We start from the raw sequence: 22,856 nt of genomic DNA on the forward strand, positions 1-22,856 counted from the left end.
GTTTGCCGTTGCTGTTATTTGTCATGTTTTGTTGGTTTGTGTCTGTGTCATAGTCTGTCATGTCCCGTGTTTGATGTTCCCTTGAGGAGCGTCTGGAAGCCGCTCCTTAAGGGAGGGGTTCTGTCATGATTCTGCCATCTAGTCCTTGTCGTTCTTTAATTCTTGAGGCAGGATCATGACAGACCCATGTTTTCTGTGCAAGCACATGGCCTTTTGTTTGGGCCATGTGCTTGTGTTGTCTCGTTCTCTTGCCCCGCACCCTTGTTATCCTCGTTTTGTCATTATTGCTTTACCGGTGTCACCTATTGTTTTATCATTAGTCTCTCTATTTACTCCCCTTGTGTTTGCTGTCTTGTGCCTGTTCATTGTGATTCTCAGGGCGTTTTTCCACTGGGTTCGTTTGCTGCGGTCCGAACCCGAGTGCGCTAGTTCCCGGCGCCCCCCGCAGCGTTGGTCTGGTTTCACACTCAATTAGTTGTATCGAACCCAGGTGCGTTTGCAGTGATCTTACATCATCGCAAACGCACACGGAAAACGCATGGAGAATACAACTCGACTGAGCATAGCTGTAATTTGTCTGTTTTTTTGGTGCTATTATGCACAACATAGTGAGAGACAACTACGTTTATGTTCATTACATGGTGTAATTCAGCACATATCCAGGGGACGCCGTGTTTCTGCTGCTCGCAGAAGATTTTTCACTGATGCGACAGTGATACGCATGCGCGGGATACTATACTTCCTGAACAAGCACGCACCCGAGTCCGTGTTGCTTGCACATTAACGCGAACCGCGCCACGGTTCGGGAGCAACCGAGCTCAGACCACCTCCTCCAGGTAGTCTCGGGTTCGGTACTCTAGTGCGCACCCGGGTCCGATGACAGCGTTCACATTAGCGATTTTTCATGCGAACCGTGCCCCGGTCCGCACTAAACTGCCAGTGTGAAAGCGCCCTTAGTGTGTGTATCCTGTGATACATTACCTGTGTGTAGACCTTCCCGTGAGTACCTTGTGAAGAACTGTCTTGTAAAGTCCTGATCTTGTTGCTGTTGTTAGTTATTTGTCTAGTTATCTGTCAAGTCTTAGGGTGTATTCACACCAGGAAAGTCCGATAGGTCAATTGCTTTGGTCCGGACCAAAGCTTTTTGGTACGGTTCGCTTTCACACTGCTCTTTTTGCAAGTGAACCAAAATTTGTAAACAAAACCACACGTGTGGTAAGGTCATCCATTCATTGGACAGGAATTCTCAAGTAGGGAAAAGCAGGAAGTGCAAAAACAGGCTCAACATGAAGATATTTCGTAATGCAATATTTATTCTTTTACTGATTTGGTGTTATTCTCTACAAACGCAATATGAAGAAACTAATGAGCATCATATGACACAATGTCATCTATACGATGTTGTAATTAGGATTTTGAGAAGACGACGATGTGCTGCAAGACAGTTCCGGCTGAGAGAACATGCTCTTAAACCATTTAAGCGCAGTAAGACAAAAGAGAACGCTCTGTCTGTTAATCCACACACGACGCGCAGAAAGACACGCAACAGTATCGCGTGCACAGACCTCGTGCTGGAATCGAATTCTCTTTCACGCTTGAACGAACAATAACACACACCATTATGCCAAAATGTCCGTTTTGTTAAGTTTCCTCATAAGAGCAGTCAAATAAAAAGGCGCAGTTTTCTGCAGTTGGGTCGGTTCATGTTCACACCATAAACGAACCGTACCAGAGTTAGTTTGGAACCGTACTGAGACCACCTCTTCAGCTGGGTCTCGGTTTGGTTGTTTGGTCCGCACCCGAGTGCGATTGCTGTATTAACACCTGCCCAAAAGATCCGCACCAAGGGGGGAAACGAACTTGGTCAATTCAATCGAACCAAACAAGGCAGGTGTGAATACACCCTTAGTCTAGTGTAGTTAGTCTTTGTTTTTGCCCACCAGCCATTTTTTGCCCCATCATGGGTTTTGTTTTCCCTGTTTTGTCTGAATAAAACTGTTAATTGCATACTGTCTGCTCTGGTTCAGAATGAATTAATTTGTCTGCTATTTCTTTGCACAGTAGCTAGGTGTCACTAGTGAGCAATGCTGAATGAAGCTTTGAGTAATGAACCTTTAACTGAAGCAATGGGCTGCAAGGTCTCAGTGGTTCAGGAAGCCTCATTTTGCCATCACTAACCGGAGCACAGGAAACAGGAGAATCTGAGACACTGGACAGAGACCAAACAGTAAGCACAAGACGAAACCAACAAGGAATGAACAAACACTGACTCAATATATAGCAAAGGCTGATGAGCCGCAGCTGAAGCTGATTGCTTATCAGCAATCAAGGTTGCCAGCAACACAGGTGACACACAAACACACACACACATAATTCACACACAAACACACACATAATTCACAGAAGACAAGAAAGAATCTACAGAACTGCGAACCGTGACAAATAGGTTTACTTAAAAAAACATCCTCCTACAATCAGTCCAGATTAATCATTACTGTAAATGTCCAGATTTGTTGGCGTTTCTTTGTTCTGTGGTTCATGCTGGTTGTCCTGATCTAGAAAGTATCCTGACAAGATAAAACCATGTTTTTCTACATGAAATGTGGTAATACCATGCTCTGAATTCATCATGTAGTGTTTCGTAAGAGTGTTGTGGAAAATAATGTCAGTGTTTTCTTTCTAAATCTATTGTTTAGACGGTATTGATTATGAAAAAGTAAAAGCCGCTTTACGACACAATTCTAATACTTCATACGAAGGCTTTTGTCGAAACGCCTCGAATACTAAATTCCAGTATTTTATATCCCTTTCCCCGATACTCAAGATAAAACTGCCAATAAAACGCCTGCAACAGCAAAATGAGAGAAAAAGACGTATACATACAATAGGACGAACTTGTTACCATAACGTGTCACAATCCATTACGATAGGACGAGACCTCATTTGTTACGACCTGTTCAATAAAGAAAGGGCTTGACGTGAACTTTTCCAGTTGGTAAAAAGGAAACCAGCCCCAGCCGACAGATCACCAAAGACACAAATCTTTGTTCCACAAAAAATATAATTTATTAAGGTGGAAAAAAAAAGTAATTAAATTAAGGAGCCATGGCTTCAGGATGCCCCAACGCCAAAATAGAAAAACAAAATAGACTAATAAATAAAACATGTATAAATTGACCTATGGCTAAGCCACGCCCCCTCCACTCGGACAAACAGTCAACATTCGGTGACAGGCGCTATGGCATCTGTCACAGTAGGAGACATTTCACAGGAGGCAATTGATGATTTTTGGAGACAGAAAGATTATATATCATCTCAAAGTCACCAAAAGGGCCTTAACTATGCGTTGGAGGGTTATATTAATCATTTTATTGTTGAGAAGGTCGATGAAAAGCTTCAGCTCCAGGCAAAAATTGACAGGTCACAGTGTAAACGTGATAAACCGCATCTCGTTGCCATCACCATCTCAGACAACATGATAGAGGATCAGCATTGTTCATGCACTGCAAGTGTGATTTACTTTCAATTTATTAATGTATTATTATTACTTTCAATTTATTAATCTAACTTGACGTGACTTGTAAAATATTTTATGGTAATTGCTACTAGCTTATTTTTTATCTAAACCTATCTTAAAGCTCTGTATTAGCATAGCTAGATTTTTCTTCTGCTAAAGCAGTGTTTTGTAATATACTAGGCTTTGCTAAACATTTGTTAAAAGTAACAAGTTCCATGTCATTGATCTGACACATCATTGGGATTGAATCCATAGGGAACCGGGTTACTGCTCCAATATTATTGGTCTGTTCACTATGTTGAACGGCTGCGGGGGAGAGATCAGCTGTCCTGTACAAGTCAGGCCCAGCAGGTAAGCAGATCACGAGCGCCCCAACCTATCACATCTGTCATTGTTGCCAAAGCAAAGGCTAAACGGATAAAGAAGCCAGTCATCTGCTCCTACAACCCAAACAGGTAATCATAGGTTGTGGTCATGTACAGTACACAGTGGTGGGCAAAGTACTTATTCTGCAGTTAAACAGTCTGTGTGTTTTATTTTCATTCTCTTCATGAACTCAGAGAAACAGCATGTTTTTATCTTTGTGATGCTGCATGTACTGTACAATATCCAAGTATGACTAACATTGTGAGGTGACTATGAAGCTCATGTTTTGCAATTCATTACCTAAAACAACCTTGCTGCCTTTTTTAGGAAAGAGTCAGGTGTGAGAGCAGACATATATGATGTCATAAAAAACATGACCGGGGCCCCAATAAGTTACCTAGTCAATCAGACAGCTGCTAGGGTGACAGTACAGGGAAAGGAACGTCTAATGTGGTCGGATGTGGTTTGAGTTACCAGGTAAATAATACACTAACAGTCTGCACACTGCACAGTATTTGGAGGAAAGATGGTTCAAATATTCATATCTACATAAGTAGACTATGACAGCTAACAGTTGATCAATTTATTTTTATTTACATTTGAAAACATTCAAGCAATGTGCATTCCTCTACATCATTTCTCATAATGATGTATGCGGGACCCCCACAGGTCATGTGCAACACTTACAGCTAATCACAGTAGATTATCAACAAATACAACTATTCCAGTCACAAAAAAATCTTTACACATATATACACACATACAATACAATTATTTCAGATGAGCCATCTTTTTGACATTTTAAATCCCTTGCTCAACACAGAGAAATACAGGATAACTAGCCTATAATATGTGAGGCTGAAAATTTGAGAGCATGCTTACAACATGCCCAACCTGATGTTGGGTATTCTCCCCGATACAATTTAGAAATTTCTTTATTTTGGCAATAGCTCTCTCCACATGAACTCTGTGAGCAGCTATCTTTTTTGTTTTGTGTACATCAGCGGCAGACATCTGTTTGTTTGACTGAGCAAAAGGGGGGATATTTACTCTCAGTCCAATTTCTTCCAATTCTTTCTCAATGAGAAATCCTTTGTCAACCATTACACCATCACCTTTGTTGAGGTAGCTATGAGACATGAGAGACTTTTCTGAACAATTTCCTTGTCAGACAATGATCCAGTAAAAAGAGTCGATGTAAACATGATAGTGCCACGTGGATCACATGCAATCAGTGATTTCAGAGTGTTGGTTGACTTGTAGTTTGAGAAACTTTGACTTTGCAGTACTATCAAACTTGGCCTCTCAATCTTTACTTCTGTGCACTCAAGTATTGCTAGAGTTGTTCCAAAGTTGATCTTATATTTATCTGCCATTTGGGAGATGATGGTGTCTCTATGTGGCCATTCAGGTAATTCATCAAGTACATCAAACATGTAATCGAGCCAGGAGTTGAAAAGAGTGCATGCGCTTCGTTCTGGTATCTGAAATCTGTAAGCCCGATCCTTTAAGTCTACATTTTGGCGCAACTTCATGAGAACCAGCAAAAGTTGGTGACGTAGTGGCATTTTATTTAATTCTCAATCAACCCTCTTATATGTTAATGGGACAAAGGTTTGTGGAGCTGTATAAGTATTTGGCACAGCAAACACAGAGCACAAGTTGTTAAACTGATCGTAACTGAAGCCAGTGCAGTACCGGAAATAGTTTGAAATATTGCTGCAGTGCAGGAGTTCTGGTGTCAGTGTTGTTAGAGTCAGATTTTTTTTTAAATCTTCAATTTCAGCATCCTTCTGAGGCAGCATAGTCCTTAATGTCAGCAGCTCTTGCTCCACGTCCCCTGAGGGCAGCTCCAGTGGCGGATGCTGGTCCAGATGTTCTGGCACTTCCCCTGGCTGCTGTTGCACGGGTGGTTGCTCATCCTCTAGCGCAGGGAACGACAACTGGTGGCCCACGGGCCAAAACTGGCCCGCCAGCAATATTTTCTGGCCCGCCGGATTATTTTGGAAGTCCTAAATGCTGCAGCCGTAGTCGCGCGGCGATTTCACTTTTTTCACTTTTCGTTTTTTTCATTTTAGTTCAGGAAATAAATAATGGAAAAACAAGTCGTTTTTCATCTTTTTATTTTTGGTTTTAATAAAAATAAAAAATAAACGATTGAATGAATGATCCACGGACAGTGACGGACCCATCATATTCCGTGATTATAGGCTTATATAAGAGTATTTAATTTGTATCCATAGGCCTACTCTGTGTAGCTGGCCCGCCATCTACTGGCTAAAAAAAATATTGGCCCGCGGCCAAAGTTACTTGCCAACCCCTGCTCTAGCGGCACTGCAAATATAAATTTATGGTTTAAAATGAATGAAGGAAAACAAAGATGTTCTGGTACAAGCCAAATGTCACAAACCAACCAACACATCAGTAAAATTATTCAAACTAAAGTGTACACTTGATAAAGCAAGTAGCAAAATTGTCATGATTTAAGAATGTAGAAAAAAAAATGCTAATAAATGCCTTCTGAAATGAAGTGATGGGTTTTTGTAAGAAAAAATATCCATATTTAAAGTTTTAAGAACAATAATCATAAATGATGCTTTATAAAAAATAACCTTTTTGTGTTCATTTTTCCTCAGAGGGAGCTTCCTCACCTCTTACTCTAAGCCAGGTTTTGGCATTTGCTTCAGGATCCACCTCCATTCCTAGACTGAGTTTCCCAGTAGAAGCAACATTAGAGTTTCTGCATCCGCAGGAAAATGAGCCAGCCGAGATATTCCCTGAAGCAAACACTTGCAGCATTGTTTTAAGGCTGCCAGTGCATCATCAATATGATGATTTGGGGAATATATGAAGGATGGCATTTTACAGGCACCCACTTTAGGGTAATGTAGTTGATTGTCTGCCTCACCCATACATAAACCTTGCATGTTGTTGCCATGTTAATTCTTATTTTACCATTTGTTGTGTCTGTTTTCCTTTAAAAAAGGACTAAATTGATACATTCTGAATATTGGCATTTTATTAGCACCTAATGTAGTTGACATGGCCTATACCCTATTCCACTTACATCCAAGTTCTCGGATCTGTTGTTGCCATGTTATGTTTGATTTAATGGCCATTTGTAGTGTCGGTTTATGTTTTCCTTTGAAAAAGGACTAAACTGATTCTATCTGGATCTTACATGTATTTGTTGTAATACTGATGAATAAAATTCTTTGTTCATAGCTTTGGTTGCTGCTGTGAAAGTGAAAAGTTCTGCCACTGAAACGGTTGATTTTGCTAATGTAAATGCAAACCTGTTACATAGCAGATCACACAGATCAGATAAAGCTTCAGTTGTGGGAGACACAACTGGGAGCGCTGGTGAGTGGTCAATCCTATGACATCACCATGTCCACCAGGGATTTGTACCTGACCACGACCCGTACAAGTGAAATGAAAGAGGTGTCAGCTCTGACTGGTCAGAGCATGGATGTTTTGTTCACAGTCGATGAATGCGAAGCAAAAACGCTGACTGGTCATGTGACTGGTGCGGAGGTCAGTGTACGGCGTTGCTGTATGAAGTGCTCTGTCTGGCAGGCAGACTTTGATGGAAAATGCCAGTTTCATCGTTGTGAGAGGTGTGGGCTTCTACAGAGGATTGCCAGTTTTCAGCCCACTGTAACTGCCAAAGTCTCCCTGTCAGGCGATTTTGGTGAAGAAGATTTCAAAGAGTCCAATTCAGTGTTGAACCTGTAGCTAAAGGACGATTCGCTTGGAGAAGCTGAAGCAATTGAGATGGAGAGTTGGTTTGAGGAAGGTGATAATTTGTTGGATGAGCCCTCGCCAACTGGAAGTCGGAAGAAGTAAAACTTTGCTGAGCAGGTTGATTTATTCATGTTAATGGAATAGGTAACTTAAAATGGAAAATATGCTGATAATATATTTATTGTCTTGCCATGTAAGATATAGGTGAGTTTTTCTTTAGTAGAACATTAAAGAACTTTTTTGGTAATTCATATCATTGAAGTTAACAGTGTTGTTCTATACATCATTTTTTGTTTTTATCTTTAGTTTATCCTCATAAAAGGCTTTTTTTATGTGTCTGGAGGAATATTTTGTCAAATACAAATATGAATAATATATTATTATGTGACTAGTGTAGCAACTTAGAACTTGTGTACCAAGTAAGACTTGTTGCTGAGGTGAGAGATCAGTGCAGTGTTGTTTTGACTGTTAAAGGATTTCTTTTCATTTGTTTTCCCCCTGTAGGCAGGTTGGCGCCATTTAATTTGAATGACTTATTTTTCTCCTGTTTATATTTAGAGAGGAAGTTAGGTTTAGTATTGTCTTTTGTTTACATCGTTATTTTGGTGTTTAGGTTATTTAGTTTATTAAAACACTTGTTTTGTTTGTTATTTTGGCATTAGCCTCCTCCTGAAGTTAAATGCTTCCTTGTAAAATCTTGACTTTTCTTGGTCACTGTTATTGTATGTTCCCTAAATAAATGTATTTTTTTTATTTGGAAAATGGTTCTAGTGTTGAATCAGTGCTTGGACGGGAGACAGGGGCTTTGAAGATGTTTATTTCATTTCACTCATTTGGGGGATTCTTTAAAAGATTTATTTCTGTTCGTTCTCTTCTACCCTAGACAGGGGAGCTCGTAACAATGACCAACATAAGAATTTTCACCGGAAAATATAATCTAAACCAGTAAGTAACATCCACTTTTGTTTTGACCAACTAAAGGGAAAAAAGCATTGCAGTAAATGGCGCTGATTAAATCGCTTGTCATATCACGTCAAACCAAGCAAATTATACTTTGTTCTCAAATTGTGAATGTTAACAACATCAGCATTGCGTGACAAAATTATCCTTGTTTTCGCATGGGCCGGTTGCAGTCTTTTTCCGAACGAAGTCTTTTGCATTACAACGGGTGAATCTCCAGTTGTCCCTGGTGATTGTCGTTTGAACCTTTCTGGATCCACCATCAAATTGATAAGTTTAAATATATCAGGTGCAGTGAGAAAAGGCTATAAATCTCCAACTCCAACATCCTCACGCTCATAGCCTACTAGCCGAGACTCTTCTTTATGTGTACAGATGTGACGCAATGACGCAAAGACATGCTCGAATTTCCCACAGAAATCCACCAGTACCACTGGAATTAAAACATTATTACAAGCTTACCGTTTTGAATCGAGCTAAAGCAAGCAGAGAGTTTTGAACACTGGCTGGTTATGTGCTTGCTCAAATTTATTTTGGATGATATAACCCAAAAAAGTTACGGACTGGAGCTTTTAAATGGACACTTCACTCAAAAATTTTAATTAGCCCATGATTTACTCACCCTGAAGCCATCCTATGTGTATATGACATTCTTCTTTCAGACAAATACAATCAGAGTTATATATAATAAAAAAAAGAAAAACGGGCTCTTCCAAGCTTTATAGTGGGAGTCAATGGGTATATTTTTTAGAAGTCCATCAAACCCTATCCATCCGTGATAAAAGTAATCCACACGTTAAACTTTTCTGGACCGGCAGAATGAAATGGCCTAGAAGCCTATCTATGTAGGGGTGAGCCAGCTCTCAGATTTCATCAAAAATGTGTTAATTTGTGTTCCGAAGATGAGCAAAAGTCTTATGGGGTTGGAACAACATGAGGTTGAGTTATTACTGAATTTTCATTTTTGGGTGAACTAACCCTTTAAGTTGAAATTTAAAAATAAATGTTTACACAGATTCTAATTAAATCACTTGTGAATGTGCAGGGAATTTTTATTTTATTTCATAAACCTTTCACACTCGCAACTGCCATTTCTTTCCCTGATGATTTTGTAAATGTTTGAGATCTCTTTGATATGTGTAGTTCTTCTCACACTGAAGACATGTGAAGTCTCATGTGAGTGTAAAGGTTTCCTTTAAATCTGAAACTCTTTCCACATTGATTGCACGGGTAAGGCTTCTCTCCGGAGTGAATTCTCATGTGCGTCTTAAGGGTTCCTTTATCAGTGAAGCTCTTTCCACACTGAGGGCAGGAGAAAGGCTTCTCTCCGGAGTGAATTCTCATGTGGGTCTGAAGGTTTCCTTTAGCAGTGAAGCTCTTTCCACACTGAGGGCAGGAGTAAGGCTTCTCTCCGGTGTGAACTCTTATGTGAGCCCTAAGCAATGCTTCGAATTTGAAACTCTTTCCACAGTGATGGCACATGTTAGGCTTCTCTCTAGTGTGAGTTGTTACATGTTTCTTAAGGCGATTCTTGTCTGTGAAACTCCTTCCACACTGATGACAAATAAAACAGTTCTCCCTTAAGTGAATATTCATGTGGTACCCAAGTCTTTCTTTACATCTGAAACTCTTTCCACACTGAACACATGTGATTGGCTTCTCTCCATTGTGAATTATCATGTGAGCCTTAAGATTTCCTTTTAATGTGAAACTCTTCCCACACTGTTTGCAGGTGTAAGGGCTCTCTCCAGTGTGAAGACTCATGTGGGAATTAAGGTTTCCTTTAGATCTGAAACTCTTTCCACACTGATCACATGTGAACGGCTTCTCTGTGTGACTCTTCATGTGAGTCTTCATATTTCCTTTTTGTGAGAAACTCTTCCCACACACTTTGCAGGTGTTAGGGCTCTCTCCAGTGTGAAGACTCATGTGGGAATTAAGGTTTCCTTCACGTGTGAAACTCTTTCCGCACTGAACACATGTGAACGGCTTCTCTCCAGTGTGACTGTTCATGTGAGTCTTCATATTTACTTTTTGTGAGAAGCTCTTCCCACACAGTTTGCAGGTGAAAGGCCTCTCTCCTGTGTGAATTTTCATATGAGCAGTAAGGTTTCTATTGAATGTGAAACTCTTTCCGCACTGAACACATGTGAACGGCTTCTCTCCAGTGTGACTCTTCATGTGTCTCTTCATATTTACGTTTTGTGAGAAGCTCTTCCCACACAGTTTGCAGGTGAAAGGCCTCTCTCCTGTGTGAACTCTCATGTGAGCAGTAAGGTTTCTATTGAATTTGAAACTCTTTCCACATTGAACACATGTGAACGGCTTCTCTCCAGTGTGACTGTTCATGTGTCTCTTCATATTTCCTTTTTGTGAGTAGCTCTTCCCACACAGTTTGCAGGTGAAAGGCCTCTCTCCTGTGTGAACTTTCATGTGAGCAGTAAGGTTTCTATTGAATTTGAAACTCTTTCCACACTGAACACATGTGAACGGCTTCTCTTCTGTGCAAATTCTCACTTGAGTCAAAGGCTCCTCTCCAGTGTGAACTCTTCTGTGGATTTTAAGGTTTTGTTTTTGTGTTAGATTAGAACTGTTAAATTTGGTCTTCTGGGCTCTTTTTCGTGAGGTTATCTTTTCAGTCTGTGTGGATTCTTCTCCTGTTGTGAAATCATGATGCATCTCAAACTGTTTCTTCTCTTCCACTTCATTGAGTTCTTGACTCCCCTCTTTCAACGCAGTCAGGTCTAAGGTGAAAAGAGACAAATACAAATTAACCCCAGTGTCATAAGTTTACCTGTGCGTCCTGTCTTGATAAATGATGGTGATAAAATTTGGCTGTTTCAATGTATAAGTATTGAGCAGCGGTGCTCTAACACAATATGCTGCTGTGGAAATGGATAAAGTAGAGGTTGGGAAAGGTAGCAGGAGGGAATACAGTTTGAATTACAAGCACGCATGTTACCCTGGAATGATATGTCTTACAGGCTACTTATGAATTGCTCTCTGAAAGATCATTTCATTGGGTTTGATCTATTAAACAAATACAGCCTAAAAAAGTCTCTGTTTTAAGATGGATCCCAAGTAGAGGAGGGAGACACATTCCTGTTTATACCTGGTGTTTTAATCCATCTTTTGTCCACTTTCAACCATTTCTGTCCTGATTTTTTCAAGGGAAGGGTCTATGGGCAGGTAAATGTATGGGCTTTTCAGATCTTTCAACCTAATGGACAAAAGAAGCTCTCAATAGCGTGCCGCACGAGTGCTATTTTTAGACCGCAAGGCCGCGTGACGTCAGCAACGTAAACCGGAAGGGGGTCAACATAGAAGCGCGCTCGCTTATGATTCATGCTAGTACTGCTTGTTTTCTGCCGGTTATCCCTCAAATAAGAACATGCCGAGTAAACACTGCTGCTATGGAACTTGCAGAAACGACTCCAGACACTATGACCGTCCACATATGAAGGATGTATTCTTTATTCGTTTCCCGAATTACCCCCAACAACTGTCAGACGTAAGACAACCAGAGGACATAGTATATATGACAGACAGGACATAGGGTGGTAAAAGATAGCTTGTTGAAACTGCAAAATGTCACTGTCAGTGGCGTAAGGCGATGTTTTTTGGGGGAGAAATTCTGTCGATAACAATCTAACGTTACCTCTGGATCAGGTCGGCTCTTTTTCCCGTCTTTTTCAGCCCTCTACACTCAAGCCATCTCTTCAATTGAATATTTGTATGTTCTTCTACTTCTATACCAGTGAATTTGGCACCGGGGACATCATTCTCGGACAGAGTTAGCAGGTTTAGCTCAGTAGACATCTCGTCCGTAAACTGTTTACATGCGTCTAGCATGAGTGACACGCGCGAGTTTGACCCCCCTAGCAACCGTCGCTAGCTTAATGAATATTAATGAGAAAAGGTGACGTATATCGTGCGGTACGCTATTTACATATGAACTCTTTTTAGAGATGACATGAAAACATATGGCGAGCAGCAGCTTTCGTTTCTACTCTGATATATGCAAGACCTCTAAGAAAACGGTAATTGCGTTAGAAATCAAGAATGGTGAGAGAACATTGTGTGTACATTTTTGTCTTCAAACCAAACTTGGGTCTTCAGCCGACAACATTTAAATCGTGTCTGGCCTCCGCGGTTCCCATAATGTTTACGCATTAGGTCAGTAGGCATCTTTTGTGGCTGTTTGAACACATTTGACCACATGAGTGTCTACACTACGAAAGCAATAACGCGTTATTGTCTTTCCTCTCGCGTTACCGCTGGAAGTGGTCAAAAGTGGACAAGCTCAAACGTTTTAGTCAGTTCACACCTTTATTTAACATCGTCTACTTGTCTTAATACCAGGCGTTTTTTATTTAGTGCCCTGGGGGCACATTTCAGAAAGATAAAACGATCATACTTGGTGGAAGCCTGGATGCCAGCCGAACTTAGCCCCGTCCACAACATTTTAGGTCGGGAAGATCGGTCTGGACTTGATTTGTTGTGGAGCAACTATGCTCCTAACCAGAGCTGTTTGGACCAATCAAATTGTCAGGGCGGGCTTTATGCGATGATGGACAGATGATCAACAGTATCGTAATCATCCACGTCACCAAAGAGTGCTTGGGTTGAATTCGTTTACAACAGCCTGAATGCCAGCCGAATTTAACCCCGCTCACAACATTTGAGGTCGGGAAGTTTACTATTTCTCTCAAAAATGATGATCGTGTTGGTAAGTACTCCGTGCATCCTTATAAAGCAATAAGCCCAACGAAGCCATGATCTACAGTGAATTTAGAACTGTGCCATTGTAAGGCATGACGCGGAGCGGAGTTGAATCACAAACGTTGCGCAGTAATAATAATGTAATGCGGTCACAGGTGTATGTTTGTTGAGTAATTTACAACAGCTTCGAACGCGGCTCAACCAATCAGAATCAAGGACTGGAACCATCCGTTTTATAAAATTATTTTTACAACACCGGCAAAGATCGTTTACCCTCATCTTCATCTTCTACTACTTCCAGCGTGTATGCAGTCGAGTTCTGTTGACAACTATGCGTTACTCCTGTAGCAAATTAGCTGTAAGAAATATTAATAACCAATCATAACTTGTTTTAGTTGATTATGAATATTTGGATCAGTTAATAGAATTAACTTAATGTAGTAAAATTAATATTACAATCAATTAACCTGTTGGTGCCATGAACACTCAGTATTAATTGTTTATTTATTCTAAGAAATGTACATTTCCGGGGCATGGGAAATGTCTTTCTTACTGTGCAGTACTAGTAAGAGCCTGGAGCAAAAATCTGATTATTGACTCAAGATATGAGTTTGAGACATGGACAACTTTAAGTGTGACATGAACAAGACTTTAACTAGACAAAGTGGCCCTCATTTATCAAAAGTGCGTACACCAAATTTCCAGCGTACACCTGGCGTACACCCAAAACCACGGTGACTTTGAGATTTATCAATATGGACGTTGGCGTACGGCACGCTCAAATCCTACGCCAGCTCAGGAGGTGGTGCACGCACGTTTTGAGTTAGTGCGGAAATGCGCAGAAAAACAATTCCTAACACCACAAAACGCACTGACAAACTAAAAGATATGATATATTATGACCCACTGTAAAAAAACAACAATATAGTAATAAACTTCAGTGTTTATTTTTGTGCAACATGGACTTCAATGTTTAATTTGTGTGACTTTACCAAAGCATTTGATTTGTAGGCATTTGTATTCCTTCAGTTGCGAGCCTGTGCGCTTTATACTTTCGCCTGGCTCCGCAGCGCGAGTCTCCGCAGACTGCACGCGCACCTCCCCAAACGGACGATATACTCTATACTCGACGCGCTCGCCGTCGTACTATTCTTTGAAACGATGGTTAGGCCAGGGTTAAGGCTGATTTATACTTCTGCGTCGGACCTACGTGCGCACGGACTGGGTTCAGTAATGAAAGGCTTTCAATGACCAAAAAATAATTCAGACTGACAAAATAATAAAAATGACATTCTTCTTTTAAACAATTATAATAATTATAATACAAATAATAATAATAACGACATTCTTCTTCTAAATAACAATAAGCGTCATTAATAATAAAAATCATAATAAGAAGAAGAATATTACAAATTGTCATGCAATTATTCATGTGAATGAATAGTACTCCACATCACATCATCATCACTTGTACACCCCAATTACATGTGATGTGATACGAAATTAAATGCTAATTGTTTCAAAACACGTGCTGTAAAATAATGCATTGTGATAGGTCATTTGCTCATACAAGTTTCTCTTCTTTGCCGTCTTCCGTGTGTCTATGGCGTAAAATGAGGGCGTGGGGGAAGTGGAGACTTGAATATATAGGGGCGTGTTATTCTAATGACGATCGTTTTCAGCCGCGGCATTTATCAAGGGCAGGTATTGCGTACACCTGGATTTCAAAGGTACGCACAGCTTCATAAATCAGGCGGTGAGAGGAGTGTAAGCATAATCTTACGCCAACATATACGCCCGTTACTACGCAAGATTGATAAATGAGGGCCAGTTAAACTACTCTTAATGGTTAAGAGTAAGGATACTTAAGGATACTTAATGTATTAAATAATGAGACTAAGTTTGATACTTGCATGTCTCACCCATTTGTATTATGGCGCTTTTCCATTACCAGTACCAGCTCAACTCGCCTCGGCTCGGCTCGCTTTTCGCTCTGTTTTCCATTGCAGGTAGTAGCTCCACAATAGTACCTGGTCGTCATAGCGACGCCGCAGGAGACTGCCGTGACGTAATCTTCTACGCGACACACACCCGCTACCCAAACACACAGGACTATGGAGGAAATCGCGTCTGGCGCATGCAATGATGATACAGTGAACAGTGACGATTCTCTCTGACCAATCAGCAGTCTGCCGTGTTTTCACTTCACATTTTAGTATCGCTCTTGCTCAGAACCTCGCCGGAGGTGATACGAAAAAAAGTACCTGGAAGCAGGTACAGGTACAACTTTTAGACAGTGGAAAACCAAACAAAGGCGAGTCGAGGCGAGCTGGTACTGTGTAGTGGAAAAGCGCCATTAACCCTCTGAGGTCTGAGGGGTTTTTGGGGTCCTTGAGATGTTCTGACATGCCCTGACATTTGTGCTTTTTTCAGTTGCTTATAAACATATTAATGGCAAAGGTATAATTACACTCTATTTAGCACAAACAGGGCTACCATAATATGTGAGCAACATGCATGTACATGTTTGTATTTTTGAGAGAATAATGTTTATGCATGGTTATTGAAAAAACTAAAAACTAAAGTTTCTGAAATAAGGCCACAAAACACATACTAAATACGTGTCAATAAGACTTTTGACTAATTGATGTCTTTGCCTAGAATTTTTTCTTCAAAATGATGTGAAAATCATCCTGCCCTTATCATTCACATAACACAATACATTGATTTAAATCTTGTAAAACACTTTTTGTTTGTAAAGGCAATATGCGCAAGGGGCGTCAACCATTCAACAGCATCATGCATATGTAGTGGTTCACACCTCAGGAGACAATGGGGCCCGCATACTTAATGAGCCATTCATTCAGGTGTGTCACCTATAGCCACAAGAAAGAATGCAAGAGCAATATATATACAGTATATATATATATATATATATATATATATATATATATATATACACTGCTCAAAAAAATAAAGGGAACACTTTTTAATCAGAGAATAGCATCAAGTCAGTTAAACTCCTGGGATATTGATCTGGTCAGTTAAGTAACAGAGGGGGTTGGTAATCAGTTTCAGCTGCTTTAGTGTTAATGAAATTAACAGCAGGTGCACTAGATGGGCAACAGTGAGACAACCCCCAAAAAAGGAATGGTTTTACAGGTGGAGGCCACTGACATTTTTTCCCTACTCATCTTTTCGGACTGTTTTTCACCAGTTTTGCATTTGGCTAGGATCAGTGTCACTACTGGTAGCATGAGGCAATACCTGGACCCTACAGAGGTTGCGCAGGCAGTCCAGCTCCTTCAGGATGGCTCATCAATACGTGCCATTGCCAGAAGGTTTGCTGTGTCTCCCAGCACAGTCTCAAGAGCATGGAGGAGATTCCAGGAAGACAGACAGCTACTCTAGGAGAGCAGGACAGGGCCGTAGAAGGTCCTTAACCCATCAGCAGGACCGGTATCTGCTCCTTTGTGCGAGGAGGAACATGATGAGCACTGCCAGAGCCCTACAAAATGACCTCCAGCAGGCCACTGGTGTGAATGTCTCTGACCAAACAATCAGAAACAGACTTCATGAGGGTGGCCTGAGGGCCCGACGTCCTCTAGTGGGCCCTGTGCTCACTGCCCAGCACCAGGGAGCTCGATTGGCATTTCCCATTGAACACCAGAATTGGCAGGTCCGCCACTGGTGCCCTGTGGTTTTCACAAATGAGAGCAGGTTCACCCTGAGCACGTGACAGACAGGAAAGGGTCTGGAGAAGCCGTGGAGAATGTTATGCTGCCTGTAACATCGTTCAGCATGACCGGTTTGGTGGTGGGTCAGTGATGGTCTGGGGAGGCATATCCATGGAGGGACGCATAGACCTCTGCAGGCTAGACAATGGCACCCTGACTGCCATTAGGTATCGGGATGAAATCCTTGGATCCATTGTCAGACCCTATGCTGGTGCAGTGGGTCCTGGGTTCCTCCTGGTGCACAACAATGCCCGGCCTCATGTGGCGAGAGCATGCAGGCAGTTCCTGGAGGATGAAGGAATGAAACCATTGAAGGGCCACCACGCTCACCTGACCTACATCCAATAGAACACCTCTGGGACATTGTGTTTCGGTCCATCTGACATCACCTGGTTGCACCTCAGACTGTCCAGGAGCTCAGTGATGCGCTGGTCCAGATCTGGGAGGAAATACCCCAGGACACCATCCGTCGTCTCATTAGGAGCATGCCCCCACGTTGTCAGGCATGCATACAAGCACGTGGGGGCCATACAAACTACTGAGTACCATTTTGAGTTGCTGCAATGAAATTTCAGCAAAATTGACAAGCCTGCTGCATCATTTTTTCACTCAGATTTCCGGGGTGTCTTTGAATTCAATCCTCTGTAGGTTGATCATTTTCATTTCCATCAAACGATGTGGCATCCTTTCGTTCATAACACATTACCCAGTCCATATTAGTATAGATATCTAGCATGATATTTTTCCCCATTGAGATCTGATGTGTTTTCAAAGTGTTCCTTTAATTTTTTTGAGCAGTGTATATATATATATATATATATATATATATATATATATATATATATATATTCTACCAAATTGGTTCACAGTTGGAAGCATGTCAATTTTTTTTTTTTTTTACAAATTTTGCTTGCAAATTGTATAATATCCAAGGAAAACATGTCTATTAATTGTGCAGTTAATTCTCATACTGTATTTTCAGTTTTGGAATATGTATCCTCTCCCCAAATTTGTCAATAATAAAACACAATAAAAATTATTTAAAGAAAATGCTTATATTTACCTTTTAAAATTTGTTTACATCTACCTTGTAAATATATATTTTTTTTATTAAAAAGGTTACAATTACAACAACAATTGAAGTGTAATCTTTCTTTGTAAAAACTAAAGTATACATTTTATCATACATATTTCAAACTTCGAATATAGCCTACATTGACAAAACATACTATGTTTAACATATTAGCAAAAATTGGCAAACATATTTGAGGTGGCAGATATTTTACAGTAAAAATGTGTAATCTATCCAAAACTAATCAACGAAATGTTGTCTTTCATATGTCTGTAACATAGGTCTTTCGTTTTTATTATTGGAATATAAATGTTAATTTGCAGTTTAATACGTTGCTTATACAAATACATTTTATTTCAACAAATTTCAATCGATTTTACTCAGTATAGCAAAATAGTTTGCTAAAAGCAGATCATTTATTCACACACAGAAACGAAATTCAAATTTAAACCGTCTTTTTGCGAGTTGTGGTAAACAGCGCATCTCTGCCGTTCATTCATTCACACAGAAACGCGATTTACTTGAGAATGAAAAAAAAAACTTACTACATTATTCCATCCGTTGCTCCTCGAAATACCAGCACTTCTGAGGTAAGTTTTCCATTATTATTATTCCTCACAGCGCTGCGAGACAGTGTAGACAACTACACTTATCTGAATAAACTTGATGTGTTTTCTCGAGCTGATATGTGGGCGTTCACAGTTTGTATGGGATCGTCTCAGTCATTTGCGTTTGAATAGCGCGCGCTCTCCGTGGGCGGGGCCGATTATAACGTAATGAGATGAGATGAGCTCGACTGGAATCGCTCTCTTTTAATACAGATTTCACAAGATTAGAATATTTGTTTTTTATATAAATTACTTCATTTAAAAGAAGAAAATTCAAGCTTCATGCCTGTGTCTCTGTATGCCTGTTTGACTGAGTATTCGCTCAGTTATTGTTAATTTTCGGACGCGTTTCAGAATGGACTTCACTGGCAGAGAGAAGGCAGAACTCGCTTCGTGTTTATTTTTCTTTATTTGGCAAAAAGCACTACACTTTGTTTTTATTGTGAGTATACACAAAAATAATACACATTTAACAGAATCGATTGATGTATGAAACTCCTATGGAAAATCAAAGTCAACAGAGTATTTATGAGTTTCTTTTACATTGACAAAAAAAAAGCGAGCTGGTATCGCCGGCGATACCGTAGACCTCAGGGGGTTAAACTGTCCTGATGCAATTTGTTGAGGCTCCAGTTGATCTTTGCTGATGTGGTCTTGATGAGAGAGAACCAGTGGGAGTCAGAAGATCTTTAATGAATGAAAAGACAAGGCCGCAGCCTGGCACAAACTTGGGGGTCCTTGGGGGACTTCTAGTTCAGCATCATCTTCACATTAAGATTTCAGAAAGGGACTGAGAGAGTAAGAGCCTAAAAGGCTAGGAGGCTAAGAGAGCCAAGAGGTAAAAAGGTGTAAGAGAGCTGATCTTGTGATCAGTGATTTTTAAAGCGTGAAGATGTCACACCCTCTGGGGGTGTGTGAGCCAATAAGAAATGTTCCCTTTGGAGGGAGATTTTATGACTTTTTTTTCCTAGCAGGGCATTTTAATATGTAATTTGATTGGGTGTTCACGAAAAGAATCTTCACGAGTCTTATAATACCAATGCCTCACAAAGTTAGCAAAACGTAATGTGAATTAACAAATGGGGGACGAAGACTGGAGTTTATAGAGACTAAACATGCTACACATATGATTGTGTCAAGTCAACATCAAGTCTGAAACATTCATCCAAAACAGAAGACGTAGGCCAAACCAGACAAAAGGAAAATCATTAGATAGGAAAATTAGATATACAGTGAGGAAAATAAGTATTTGAACGCCCTGCTATTTTGCAATTTCTCCCACTTGGAAATCATGGAGGGGTCTGAAATTGTCATCGTAGGTGCATGTCCACTGTGAGAGACATAATCTAAAAAAAAAAATCCAGAAATCACAATATATGATTTTTTAACTATTTATTTGTATGATACAGCTGCAAATAAGTATTTGAACACCTGAGAAAATCAATGTTAATATTTGGTACAGTAGCCTTTGTTTGCAATTACAGAGGTCAAACGTTTCCTGTAGTTTTTCACCAGGTTTGCACACACAGCAGGAGGGATTTTGGCCCACTCCTCCACACAGAGCTTCTCTAGATCAGTCAGGTTTCTGGGCTATCGCTGAGAAACACGGAGTTTGAGCTCCCTCCAAAGATTCTCTAATTGGGTTTAGGTCTGGAGACTGGCTAGGCCACGCCAGAACCTTGATATGCTTCTTACAGAGCCACTCCTTGGTTATCCTGGCTGTGTGCTTCGGGTCATTGTCATGTTGGAAGACCCAGCCTCGACCCATCTTCAATGCTCTAACTGAGGGAAGGAGGTTGTTCCCCAAAATCTCGCAATACATGGCCCCGGTCATCCTCTCCTTAATACAGTGCAGTCGCCCTGTCCCATGTGCAGAAAAACACTCCCAAAGCATGATGCTACCACCCTCATGCTTCACAGTAGGGATGGTGTTCTTGGGATGGTACTCATCATTCTTCTTCCTCCAAACACGTTTAGTGGAATTATGACCAAAAAGTTCCATTTTGGTCTCATCTTACCAAATGACTTTCTCCCATGACTCCTCTGGATCATCCAAATGGTCATTGGCAAACTTAAGACCGGCCTTGACATGTGCTGGTTTAAGCAGGGGAACCTTCCGTGCCATGCATGATTTCAAACCATGACGTCTTAGTGTATTACCAACAGTAACCTTGGAAACGGTGGTCCCAGCTCTTTTCAGGTCATTGACCAGCTCCTCCCGTGTAGTTCTGGGCTGATTTCTCACCTTTCTTAGGATCATTGAGACCCCACGAGGTGAGATCTTGCATGGAGCCCCAGTCCGAGGGAGATTGACAGTCATGTTTAGCTTCTTCCATTTTCTAATGATTGCTCCAACAGTGGACCTTTTTTCACCAAGCTGCTTGGCAATTTCCCCGTAGCCCTTTCCAGCCTTGTGGAGGTGTACAATTTTGTCTCTAGTGTCTTTGGACGGCTCTTTGGTCTTGGCCATGTTAGTAGTTGGATTCTTACTGATTGTATGGGGTGGACAGGTGTCTTTATGCAGCTAACGACCTCAAACAGGTGCATCTAATTTAGGATAATAAATGGAGTGGAGGTGGACATTTTAAAGGCAGACTAACAGGTCTTTGAGGGTCAGAATTCTAGCTGATAGACAGGTGTTCAAATACTTATTTGCAGCTGTATCAGACATAATCTAAAAAAAAAATCCAGAAATCACAATATATGATTTTTTAACTATTTATTTGTATCTCACAGTGGACATGCACCTACGATGACAATTTCAGACCCCTCCATGATTTCCAAGTGGCAGTACTTGCAAAATAGCAGGGTGTTCAAATACTTATTTTCCTCACTGTATCTAGGGCTGGTCTGAATACCATTTTTTTGAGCTTCGAAGCTTCGGTAAGAATCAACATCGAATATTCGAAGCTTCGGAGGGAGGGGGCTGAACATATTCTTCTCTCTAATAAAAGGCAGGAATCTCTCTGTGTCTGTCTGTCTGTTTGCATTTTGATTATTTCGAGAACCGTTCATCCAATCGACTTCACAAGGTAGTGCAGTGTTGAATAATTCAGAATTAATAATAAACAACAGAACAGCACGGACACGGACACTGCACTAGTGATACAAAACACACAGGTCTGTAAACTTAAGAGCAATATACCTTTAACCCTCTGGGGACCAAAAACGCGCCCGCGCATTTTGCTCGTTTTTTTTTTTAGCAATGAAAAATAAACACAAAATGCTCTGTTAATTTTGATCTTTAATTTTCGTGTTATACATCAATCGATCCTGTTCAGTTTCTATTTTTTTTCTGTATACTCACAATAAAAATAAAGTGTTTTGCTTTTTGACAAATAAAGAAACTTTAACATGATGCGATTTCTGCCTTCTCTCTGTCAGTAAACTCCCATTTGAAACGCGTTCGAAAATGATCTATAACTCCGCGAAAATTCAGTCAAACAGGCAAACAGACCCACGGGCATAAAGCTTGAGATCGCAGCTTTTAAATGAAGTAATTTATTTAAAAAACAAATATTATCAGCTTCTGTAATCTGTATAAAAAGAGAGCGATTCCAGTCGAGCTCATTACGAGCTCATTGACTTTAATTCGTTCACGCCTACTCACGGAGCGCGCTATTCACAAGATAATGTGTTAAGCCATCTATGCAAAACAGGTAAACGCCCCCAAGCAAATGCATTAAACGCTTCAAGTTTCATCATTCAGTCACCTGCGCGTTGGGAAGATGACACGGTACACCGGTGCGGAAGCCCTTCAGCTCGTCCTGGATACTAGCGACGAAGAGTCCAGATTTTCATCAGAAGAGGAGCGCGACTACTCTGATGACGACCGTTTGTATTTTGAAGAGCAAATTGATCCAGCCGTGGATAGAATTTCGGATGAGTAAGTATTTATTCTTACTTGCATTAGTTGACAAGCTATTCAAAACATGAGCTTACATATTATACTGGGTGGACTTGCCATCCAGAGTATTGACATTTGATATCTACCTATATTCAACACGATCTAATGAAAGTGCATATCTATACCATGAATTTAATATCTCATACCATTTCAACGTCAAAAATGTTTTGTTTTGTTTTTTTTGTGTACATATGCTACACCCCTTGGTTAAGAAAATTTG

At 40.5% G+C, this 22,856-nt stretch overlaps 1 protein-coding gene across 1 annotated transcript in view; it reads right to left on the reverse strand.

Annotated features, from left to right (window-relative positions):
* Window positions 1–5,018: 5,018 nt before the first annotated feature.
* The window catches only part of LOC309496528 (uncharacterized protein), a 32,536-nt gene continuing 14,698 nt past the window's right edge, over window positions 5,019–22,856 (reverse strand). Inside the window, exon 3 of the mRNA XM_082166520.1 lies at window positions 5,019–11,334. Within this exon, the coding sequence (XP_082022646.1) occupies window positions 9,740–11,334 (1,595 nt within the window). The 3' untranslated portion in view covers window positions 5,019–9,739. The remainder of the gene's footprint in view (window positions 11,335–22,856) is intronic.

Source organism: Leuciscus leuciscus, assembly GCF_965113295.1.
Source record: "Leuciscus leuciscus genome assembly, chromosome: 4".
Classification (NCBI taxonomy): domain Eukaryota; kingdom Metazoa; phylum Chordata; class Actinopteri; order Cypriniformes; family Leuciscidae; genus Leuciscus; species Leuciscus leuciscus.